This window comes from Leptonychotes weddellii, chromosome 1 (genome assembly GCF_054177405.1).
Source record: "Leptonychotes weddellii isolate Sample4059 chromosome 1, ASM5417740v2, whole genome shotgun sequence".
Taxonomy (NCBI): Eukaryota; Metazoa; Chordata; class Mammalia; order Carnivora; family Phocidae; genus Leptonychotes; species Leptonychotes weddellii.
Genome location: NC_138369.1, coordinates 9530509 through 9541853, shown reverse-complemented (window position 1 = coordinate 9541853; position 11345 = coordinate 9530509). Strand labels below are relative to the sequence as shown.

The 11345-nt window shown below is 52.7% G+C and overlaps 1 protein-coding gene across 12 annotated transcripts in view; it reads left to right on the top strand.

Moving 5' to 3' along the window:
* The first annotated feature begins 1602 nt into the window (after positions 1-1602).
* Positions 1603-11345, top strand: part of EPS15L1 (epidermal growth factor receptor pathway substrate 15 like 1) — a 93006-nt gene continuing 83263 nt past the window's right edge. For 11 of the 12 annotated variants that reach the window (XR_014143726.1, XR_014143722.1, XR_014143727.1 and 8 more), the window contains exon 1: positions 1603-1710. Coding sequence is in view for 9 of the 12 variants with exons in the window: in XM_081814815.1 (XP_081670941.1) it covers positions 1678-1710 (33 nt within the window). In the remaining 3 variants the exon portion in view is untranslated. The remainder of the gene's footprint in view (positions 1711-11345) is intronic. The other variant, XM_081814823.1, reaches the window with a different exon arrangement.

The window sequence follows — 11345 nt, the reverse complement described above, 5'->3', positions numbered from 1 at the left end:
TGCCTCTGTAGGCTCTGACAGTAAGGTTGGAAGCCTGAATATGACATTTCACAGATACCCTTACCCACTGGTTTCGTGTCATGTTCTGTCAGAAAGAAGTTGGAAGGCAGGCAGAGAGGAGAAGCCATTTTTTCAGGCTTCTGCTGGCACCTTAGTCAGTAGTGAGAGAAACAGCAGTGACTTGAGCGATGGGAAAACAGCAGTGGCTGATGAGAGCAGGCATCTGGGTTCCTGCTCAGGGCCTAGCGATGATGGGTTTTGGGTAACACCTTTTCCCCTTTCGGCCTTTAGCCCTAGAATGGCTAGCAGCTTCCTATAGTTACTAATCTTTAGGTAACCTTATATTCCTGTTCTGTTTTTGCCATATACTCATTCTCCTATATCAACTGTCCTCTGTTGGAAATGTCGAAGAATGACTTGACTTTTCCTTATGGAACACAGACGGATAAAGCACTCAAGACAGCTAAAAGCCTCCATTTCTGCACCTGGACCATCGCTCCAGCTTTCCAGCTGTCCCACTCCTGTCCATCCATTGGTGCTCAGGCTACTTTGCCTGCTGCATCAAGAGTCGACATTCTAGAACACAAATCTGATCATGTTCAAAATCCTCTGGTGGCTTCCCCTTGCTTTTTATATAGAGAACCGAGGAGTGAAGGAGCATGACGAGACTGAAAACTTGGAGCTCAGACAGCAAAAGAGTCTCAAGACAAGACCAGATGACCATGGTCTTATCTCATTGCTCTTCGCTCAGGGGTGTCTCATGAGACCAGCGGCAGCTTGACTCCAAAATGGAAGAGGTGGACAGGAGGCTGTGCCCCACCCCTGAGATCACATGCCTTCTAGCTTGCCTGCCTGGGAAGCAGTGCCTGGCTGGACTCACTTTGCGGCCATCACAGGAGGCCAGGTAGGGGAGGTCCCCCTGCCCTGAGGAAACCTTGTGCCACTGTGGTCAGCTGCCTCGCTGGACCTTTCTTCCTCGCCCTGTTAGTGGAAACTGGCCACAGATGAGGATGTGTCCCTAGCCAATGGAAGACAAAACGTCTAAAGAAATAAATGCCCCCTCTGGTACCAGTTCTCCAGCTAACCTTGGACACACACACACACACACACACACACACCCCACACACCCCACACACACACACCCCACACAGCAAACCTCAGACACACACACACACACACCCCACACACACAGCAAACCTCAGACACACATACACACACACACACCGCCAGCCACCCCCACACACATGCACCCTATCCTAGAAACAGGGAGTGTTGTTGGGCACGGCGAGGTTCCTGACCCTCTGCGGGGTGGGCAACAACCTCCCCACAAGGCGTTTGCCAGGCGCACGGGGAAGGGGACGGTACCTAGCACGTCATTCCCCGGGTGCCGGGCCTGGGGGCGGGCCGGGGTTAAGGGGGCAGAAAAGCTTGGCGCCCACTCGGGGGCCTGCGCTCCTCCCCGGCCCCGCCCCCCTCCCGGCCCGGGCTAGGTATGCACGGCCCCGCCCTCGGCCCTGCCCTCGACCCCGCCCCTTTAGGTTTTGTCGCGCGTGCGTAGCCCTGCCTCGGTCCCGCCCTCTCCCGGACACAGTTGCGCGCGCACCGCCCCTCGCACCCGTGCGCACGCGCGGCCCCACCCCCGTCTCCCCGGCGCTCGGAGCCCGAGTCCGCGGGAAGATGGCGGCCCCGCTCCTCCCGCTCTCCCAGCAGGTACGGGTCGGCGGGCGGGGGCGCAGCGCCGGGGCGCGGGGCGCGAGGCGGGCATCGCGGTAAGGCCGATGTGCAGGGAGGTCCAGCCGGGCGGCGGCGGCTCGCGCTGAAGGGCCCCCGCGGAGGGCGGGCGAGTGGGCGGGCGGTCCTGAAGGTGACAGGCCGGCCCGGCCCGCGGCCTCCCGCGCCCTGGCGACCCTCTGCGGGCGGCGTACAGGCGGGGTCGCTGCCTGTGTCTGGGGCCCGGGCCCGGCTGCACGCCCGACCTTCGCCGCTGTTCCCTGGCCGGGCCATGCATGGTGGCACTGGGCTCTCATTCGGGGAGGTGGGCGAGGGGAGTGAGCTTTTCTGCCGGTGCGTCGGCCCCGCGAGTCTTTGTTTCCTGACAGGTCCCAGCGTCGGGCAGACAGTGTCCCCGCCGGGGTGGAGGGCAGAGCCCTGCCAGAGTCAGGACCCTCCGGCAGTGCGATCCTGGACTCATCCCTCAATTCCTTGGGAGCTGTTTCCGCCACCCTTGAATTGAGAAAGGGGGGATCGCACGTCTCCGGGCCCCTCTCTGTGCCCTCAGACACGCCTGATGGTCTTACTAAGGGGCAGTAACAGTGGAGCGACACATACGTGCAAAAAAGAGCCTTGCGCAGGCAGCCCTGTTTTCTGGGAGGGACGTTCATTCATTTATCCGTCAAATGTGCGTTAGTCCAGGTGCTGGGAGCGCAGCAGTCGCCCAGACAAGGTCGCTGCTCTCCCGGAGGTGACACTCTCAAGGGAACTAGAAACTACCTGTGCTCTGCTAATAACAGCTGCCTTTATTGACTGAATACCTGTGTTGTACCAAGCACAATATTATAAGCATTTTGTCTGAATTATCTAGCACAGAGTTGGGATTAAGAGTAAGGACACAGGGTCATATCATCTTGTGTTTAGTTCTTGGTTCTATCACTTATTCTTGAGTGTCCTTGGGTGAAGCTCTTAGAACTCATTTGGAAAATGGAAATATTTTTCCATTTGGTGGAAAAATTGGGGTAATGTGAAGATTAAGTGTGTAAAGTGCTTAGAGATACTGTAATTATTATCATTTAATTCTCTGGCAGATTGGGACATATGGGAATGTAGACCACAGCAGTAAGAATGCTAAACCTTAAGAGAGCTGATAGGCAGGTTGGCACGACTGACCAGCTGTTCCAAGGAGGGAGACATGCATACCTGCTAAATCTTGCAAGAGCTAGCCAATTTGTAACACTGTCACTAAATTAAAAGTATTAAAGACCAGTGGTTATTAATTAACATGTTCTTAGATAGGAGAGTGCTATGTAAACTAGATGCCATACAGATGTGGGGTATTATTGCTAATAGCCAATTGCTACAGTTTAGGGTGTGTTTGTGTGTGTAGGGGTCGAAACTCACTTAGGCTCACTTAATGAGAAAGTGCTTCCAGTTTGGGGGGGAATCTTTTTAAAACTTCTATCAAATTTTGACAGTAGCCCTAATTTGAACTTTGATGATGACAGTGGCTAATGTTTATTGAGTGCTTTAGAGTTTAAGTGCTTTCTAACACGGTGCTTATCCACACAACATGGAGAGGGGAATTCTTATTTTACTGATGAAGGATTAGCTTTGGAGGAAGGCAGTGGTTTGCCACTGTGAGTTAAGGTATGAAAACATGAATCAGGCCATGTGATTCATCTGCTTAGCACCTTTTGGAATAAGATCCCAATTCCTTCTCAGGAAGCCTTGCCGGTCTGGTGCCTGCCTGCCCTCTCCCGCCTCATGCTTTCCCCGGTACCCACACTGCAGCCCTACTTGCTGCTTTTCTGCTCTTCCCACAGTCCAGGCTTTCTCTGTTCTCAGGGTGTCCCCACTGGCTGTTCCTTCTTCCTGAAGTTCTCTTCCTTGTTTCTTCTCTTGGTGCTGTCAATGCCTGGCTCTTTTCCCTTCCCCAGGTGGTAGCTCAGATGTCGTTCTTCCCAGACGCCTTTGCTGACCACTTGTAATAAATAGGGCCCCCTCTTCCATCCCACCAGCAGTGTGTTTCCTCCACATACCGCTCAGCACCATTCATGGTCTACAGATGTCTCTTTCCCCATGACACCAGGCACCCAGTCAGAGCAGGTGCAGACTCTTGCTCCTGTGACCAGCACCCAGGAGGTGTCAGGTAAACGCATGAAGCAGGAACCAGAGAGTTCGACCGACCAGCGCCATTTACAGGTGGCTCTTCTCTACGTGTGGGATGGGGCTAGGGGTGGGAGCAAAATTGGAGGAGTTGCAAGAGACTGACAGCCAGGAGCCTATGACAACTTTAGGTTGCTGACTTCAGTGTTTTTTCCTGTTCCTTTATATGTTTGTTGAACGAAGGCACGAGTAGGTTTTCTTCCTTCAGGTAGTTATGTCAGCATTTCTCTATGGCTCTTCTTAGTGAAGTTCTGCACCAGGTGTTCCCGTCAAGCTAGGTGGGAGATATAGCCCTTCAGGTGTTTTCAGCACAGCTGAGATCACATGGATTCACAGATAATTACTGGGGATACATGGATATGATTCCAGGGTAATTTCTGGTTGGGGGCAGTCAGGGAGCCCCCTGGAGCATGAGGCTGTGCTCTGGTTGGACTGAGGTGTAGGGCGCACTTGGAACGTGGATGGCCTGTTGAAGGTGAATAAAGCGGTTGCCAGCAGGTTTGCAGAGGGGAGGGGGGCAGTGTGTTTCCCCTCTGTCCCCAGCACTTTTCCCATCAGCATCTTTCCTGGTCTGCTCCATACTCCCCAATATCTATGGCACCTCTTTCCCTATACAGTTTCTTCTGACCCTGAATACAAATCTTGCCCATTTGAAGAGTCAGGAGTCTAGGGTTGATTTTTCCCAAGCACAGCTCCCTTTTGCCTCTCCTACCCCGGAAATGCATCTGTGTTCCTCACCCCTTTTGTACCATGTGGTCTCATAAGCTCCTGGTCACCATGCCATCCTTAACCTCAGTGGCCTGTCGTTGGTCGTCCTTGAACCCCACAACAGTGGTCACTGTAACCCACCAGTTGGCCTTCACTCTGTCTTATGCATTCTTTCTGTCTGCTCCCATCTTAGGGTCTCCCCACAGAGCCTGCCCTTCCCCCACCAAGAGTCCAGCCTCCTGTTTCCCCCTTGCCAACCCCCCATCCCACCCCCCACCAGCTGTCCACTGGAATTGGCCACCTCCTTACCACATCCACAAGTTCACAGGGCTGGGCCTGTCCCCCTTCCTGCTTAGCCTCTCCCTCATAGTTCATTCCGCACAACCACCCCCCTGCTCCAGAAACCTCCAGCTGCTCCCATTTCACTCCCCTCAGTATGTCCAGCTTGATTGCTTCTGGTTCAGCATTCCCACGCCCCCTGGGCCTGCTCCACCTGAGCTTGCCGCACCATTTCCATGTAAGCCCTGGCTCTTCCCAGTGCTCCCCCACATCCCCCCACCTCATGCCGTGATCTCCTGCTGCAACCTAGCCTACCTCCCACCCATTGGAGGCCACTCTTGGAGGCCTCCTTGGTGGTGTCTTCCCTCAGTCCCACCTCAATGACAGTTCTCCCTCCTGTACCTTCTGTGGGTCCCTTGCATGGCCCTTGACCCAGGAAGCACATGGAAAGTATTGGGCTCATTAATGAAGAGAGTGCCCTGTGCCCAAGGAGTTCCACCCCCTCCCCTATGCCACTGGGGTCCTCCTTCTTCGTCATGTGCTTCCTATGCCCAGGCACTTGAGATACATCATCTTTTTAATGGGTGCCAGGTTCTAAATTTTTATTCCCATTTTGCAAATGGGAAACTGAGACCCACAGAGATTTAAGTCACTTGCCGAAGTCTCATAGTTGGTGGGTCGACCCCACATCTGTCTGCCTGCAGAGCTCTGCTCTTTCTCCTCTTCCAGGCAGCCTGCTGGGCACCTCGCCCAGAGCAACACCTGGTGAATGTGTCTGCAGTGAATGCCAAGTGCTTGGGGCACTTGTTTGTCCTTTCGTCTCTTGTTTTTTTTCTCTAAAATAATTGCTACTCTCTCTGTCTTACTAGAATGCTAATGGTGATGTGGTATAAATTGGTGAGTAGAGAGTCAGGTTTTAGAGTAAAGATTGGTCCTACCCTGTAAGATCCAGAATTTTTTGGCTCTTTATCTTATTGTCCTGCATTGGCCTGTTTGTGGACCAAGTAGCTACCAGTTAAGCAAGAACATGTAAATTTTGATCCCTTTGCCCCAATTTTGAACTTTATTTAATTTTTTTAAAGATTTTATTTTAGAGAGAGGAAGAAGCAGGCTCCCCACTGAGCAGGGAGCTTGACACGGGGCCCCGATCCCAGGACCCTGAGATCATGACCTGAGCCGAAGGCAGACGCTTAACCAGCTGAGCCACCCAGGCGCCCCAATTTTGAACTTTAAAGCAACTTTCCCATGCTTGGTTCTTCACCTGATCAGCTGCTCTGGGAAGTGGACTGTCTTTGATCAGATGGTACCTGAGAGCTGAGTGTCTACTCTCTGATGCCTCAGGCCACCTCACATTATTATGCTGTGGGACGGCTGCAGCCGCCACCACCCCCATGAGAGGCATCTCGACAGCCACACTGGGGGTGCTTTCAGGAGCTCCCCACTCAGACCTCACCTGAGCAGCCAGCGTCCACTCGGAAGACTACTCCACATTCTTCCTCAAAGACGACTCTCCCACCTCATTTTCATTTGAGGTCCCTCAGGGTGTGTTTTTCAGTGTTCAGGTCCCCAGATGTCCTTTCAGTACCCTCAGTTGTGCAGTATTTTCTGTATCTCAGTTTCTCCATGTGCAAATTGGGAGTAACGCTATATTATGTATGTATTTGCCTCCTGACAGTGGAATGTCAGCACCCCGTGCACGCTGTTCATTCAGTAGATGTGTATTAGGCATTTTCTCTCTGCTGGGCACCTCGTGGGCAGTGGAATGCAGCAGGGAACCTGAAGACAGCCCTGTCCCATGCAGCCGAAGTTCTCAGGAGCGGGGCACAGATGGAAGGAAATGAGCAGATGCGTAGTGTGTCCCAGGGCGAAGTGATCTTCGAGGTGAGAACTGAAGCAGAGTTTATGGTCCCACATGTGAAGTCGGGGAGGCCTCGGGAGGCCTCAGGAGCCCTGGACTGAGCAGGAAAGGCATTTTGTGTTGCTCACTATATCCTCCGGAGTCATACTGGTCAGTCTTCTCCTCACTTTATAAGGGTGTAAACTGAGGCCCAGAGGCATATGTCACTTGTGAAAGGTCACACCCAGCAAGCTTGAGCTGACACAGCTCACCTAATGCAGGCCTGGGGCTCTGTGTTGCATTGTAGGTTCTGTTTGTTTGTTTATTTATTTCTTAAGTAGGCTCCACGCCCAGCATGGAACCCAATGCGGGGCTTGAACTCACTACCCTGAGATCAAGACCCCAGCTGAAATCAAGAGTCAGTTGCTTAGCCGACTGAGCCACCCAGGCGCCCCTTTTTGTTTGTTTGTTTGTTTTTTAACTGCCAAGCATTCAACAATGTGAGATCTCATTTGGTTTTAAACAGTGGTCATGCCACCTAACCTCTAGATACTGTGGAGTCTGATGGAGAGGAGATCACTTGTTTGAATTCTTTTTTTTTTTTTTTTAAGATTTTATTTATTTATTTGAGAGAGAGAGAATGAGAGACAGAGAGCACGAGAGGGAAGAGGGCAGAGGGGGAAGCAGACCCCCCGCTGAGCAGGGAGCCCGATGTGGGACTCGATCCCGGGACTCCAGGATCACGACCTGAGCCGAAGGCAGTTGCTTAACCAACTGAGCCACCCAGGCGCCCCACTTGTTTGAATTCTTATTTTATTGTTTTAATCTCATGTCACTGGAGTCATGGGAGAAACAGAAGCTGCCTTCTCGTCTTTACAGGTTCCCCTGCGCGGGTGGGTGTTTGCTGCTCCATGGCTGATGCAGAAATGAATGAGCCATGCCTGGCCCACGAGGAGGGTCAGCTTGGTCCAGGCCACAGTGGAGGCCCAGGCCGTGGGTGGTCTGAGCTGGATGAGGGGTGGATAACTTGCTTCCACTTAGGAGAGGGCTGCATGGAGAAGGGGCATTTGGGCTGGGCTGTGGGGACGCTGGGAAGAGAGGAAGGAATGCTTTTTCAGACAGAGGGAAAGTAGAATAAACAGAAGCCAAGACACTGGAATTCCAGCTCAAAGGGCCTAAATAGAGGCCAGGGCTGAGGACTCTGGGGTCCATAGCCCTCTTTTAACTAGGGTGACTTAGGGATTAAAGGAAGAAGGTGGTTGGTAAATGGGACACAGTTTGTGCCTGGCCTACAGATTGGCCTGAGACAAAAGGGACTGACAGGGTGTCTGCTTGCCTAGAGAGTGGCTGATGGTGGTGGTTGGGGGTGGGGGGATGGGTAGAGGGAAGGAGACCTGCCTGCCGGGTGGCCCAGAGGGCTGCTCCTGCTTAGAATGCTAGGTTCGCCGTAGTAGGCCCAGCCCTCAGTGTCACAAGCTGCTGGAGGGAAGTAGAGGTTGCAGATGACCACAAACAGCCATGTCCTTAGACTTCCGTCTGGCCCTGCCTACTGGGTGGGATTGCTGTACTCTTGATGGCAGAACCGATTTACCAATCATGTTTCAGACCAGCTGATACAAAGTCAATTCTCCTTTTGTATACACCGGTTGAAAGCTGGGAAGGGTGGTGCCAGGAAGGCTGGCCGTCACCGTCTGCAGACTGGAATCGGGCTTCTGCCCCATCCAGCACATTGCTCACCTGCATCCCATGCTTCCCAGTGCTACCCTCCCTGTTTGCTTTGCCCTGCGGCCCCTGGGCCTTTTTGTTTGTTTGTTTGTTTTTAAAGATTTTTATTTGAGAGAGCGAGCCCGTGCACGAGCAGGGGGGAGGGGCAGAGGGAGAAGCAAACTCCCTGCTGAACAGGGAGCCTGACGTGGGGCTTGGTCCCAGGACCCTAGGATCATGACCTGAGCTGAAGGCAGATGCTTAACTGACTAAGCCACCCAGGAGCCCCAACCCTGGGCCTTTCTTTTAGTTGCTTGCTCAGGCGACATTCCCTCTTGCCTCAGGGCCTTTGCACATGCTTTTTATTGCTCCCTTTCTGGGATGTTCTTCCCCCCACTTTATTTCTGGGTTAACCTCTACTCCTCTTCGTATCTCACCTGGCACATCACTTCCTAAGGTAAAGCCTTCCCTGACAGGTTGGCCCAGCTTCTCTGTTGATGCCTGTGGGGATACTCTGTACTTTTTCCACATGCCAGTCTGTAATTTTCTGTTGGTGGCATTATTAGATTGATGGTTAGTCTCCCCCACCGCATAGACTAGGTCCACAAAGGACTGTTTTAATTTGTCCTTGTTCCCCAGGTGCTCAGTAATCATCTGTTGAACGAATGGCAGAATAGTAGAGCAGGCCCACAGTATGTGAGGAAGGGAGGAGCTATGGTAGGTTCTTGAGGAGTGGAGTGCCATGTTCAGATCTGACCACTTGCATAGAGAATGGGCAGAGCTGGGGACTAGCTCAGAGATATTTGTTGTGAAATGAGCATGAAGTGATAAAGAGCAACCTGGCCTGAGGTTGTTTCCAGAAGAGTAAAAGGGGTTGGTGATCAAAGGAGTGTGTGGGATGGTTATTTGCACTGGGGCCTTCTAAGTGTGGGGAGGAGGCAGGAGAAGGAGGCAGGTGCGGTGTCCAGCCAGCAGGGCAAGACCAGCCTTCCTGGGTGGTGTCAAGTAGGTGGCTGGGTCAGGTGAGACAAGACCCATCACCTTGCAGTGGGCCCTCCAGGCCTGGTGGGATCCCACATTTAGGTGCAGTTGAGAAGCAGCCTAGCTCCTGGGGGCACCATCGGGTTCCATTTGCTGAGCACCTACCCCGTGCTGGTCTGGGACCAAGAAGAAGAAAACTGAACCCCCGGCCTTTAGATGGCTCAACTGGAGCTGGACTCCCAGGCCTACAGCTAAGTAGGAGCCCCTGGGTGGGTGGTACCTACCTAAGTAGGTACCCCCTTAGATACCTAAGGAGGTATCTCCCCTCCCCTAAGTGGGAGATACCCTGGTGGAGGTCGGGTGGCAGCCTGCAGAAGCGGGATGAATCGCCTTCACTGGCTTGGAAAGAAGGAGAGCAGGAAGAGGGGGCTTGGGTCTTCCTTCCTCTTTTCCCTCTTCTGTTCCAGCAGAACTGGAGGAAGCAGAAGGGTGCAGCCTTTCAGACTGGCTGCTCCCCAGCCCCCACCCCCTCCCACCCCATCAGAGCCCCGTTCCTTGACTCTGGTAACCCAGGTATTGGGGAGAGATTTGGGGTGCAGGTCTTGTACAGAAGAAAGGAGGGGGATTGGACACCCACTTTGTGCCCATTCACCATTGACTCCCCATTAGGGACGTGTCATTGTCACTGTCCCTGTGCTTGTTTCTGAACAAGTAAACAGGAGGACAGAGCTAAAGTGACAGGTTTCAGGCCTCCCAGGGAGTTGGGGTGCTTGGATCAGACCGTAGCTCCAAAGCCAGTGTTCTCTCCTGTGGACAGCACACCATGGGCTCCTGGGAGGGCAGGAGCAGCTCTGTCCCTGCTGTGTCCTGAGCCCCTGCAGCAGGCAGGTGATAACCGGCTGGGTGGCTGCACGCTCCAGAGAGCGGCCAGGAGCAGTCTTCTCTAACTGACGGTAGTCGATTAGTGGAAATGTTCTGTCTCCTGTGTGAAGCAGCAGGCACCCAGTGCGCTGGTGAGGGGAGTCAGGGAGGCCTGACGGCCAGGCCCCCACCCTTTCGCAGGGCTCCCTGTGTCTCTTCACTTGTGCTGTGAGGGGGTTGGGGAAGGGAGTTCTCTGATTTACTAATGACAGGAACAAGCATGCCTGTCGAGCCACAGAAAATTGGCTTTTCTTAATCCACAAAGGATGTTTTCAGTTTTACATATCCAGCGGGAAAAGGAAATGATCTTCTTTCGGACTGCTTTTAAAGGGGGGAAGAATAAACAGGAAAAAAAATAAAGAAAAGAAAAGGCCTCTTGAGGGTGAGGTCCTCACAGGGAGATTATTAAGCCAGGACTGGAAAGTTTGGGGCATGGATTAACCCTCTAAATTCCCCCACACGCTAGAAACGGCAGTTTGTGGCTGGAGGTGCCAGGACCCTGCAGACCTAGGTGTGTGCTCTGAACATTTCCCCTCTTGGAAGTTTTCTTTGATCAAGACCAGAACAGTCTCTGGGCCCATAGTGCCGTACCCCTGGATCCTTGTGGACACTTCCTCCACCGAGAAAAGGATTCCACAGGGGATGAGCAGACGCCAGCGGTTGCTGAGTGCGAGCAAGTCGGGGCTGTTGTTTCTCTCACCCACACACCAGACCAGGGAATCGGCATTTTCTTTCACACCAAGCTGGTCCTGTTGGCATTCGGCCTCTTGATTTAATTTTTTGTTGCCTTTTAGCCACTCGGAATTATCCTTTAACTCACAGCTACTAAGCACTTAACCTGCTGTGTGTGTAATTGCATGTTTTTAAAAAAATAATAAGTAAGACTAAGAACTAGTAAAAGACTGTTAGAAGCGACTCAGCCAACTAGTTGAGTGAGAAAATGAGTACAGTACGTACTGCAGTATAGCCAACATTTGGTGAAATATTTTATTATTTTTTGGCAAAGATCATTTGGTGTGGCGTGCTGTCAGGACTG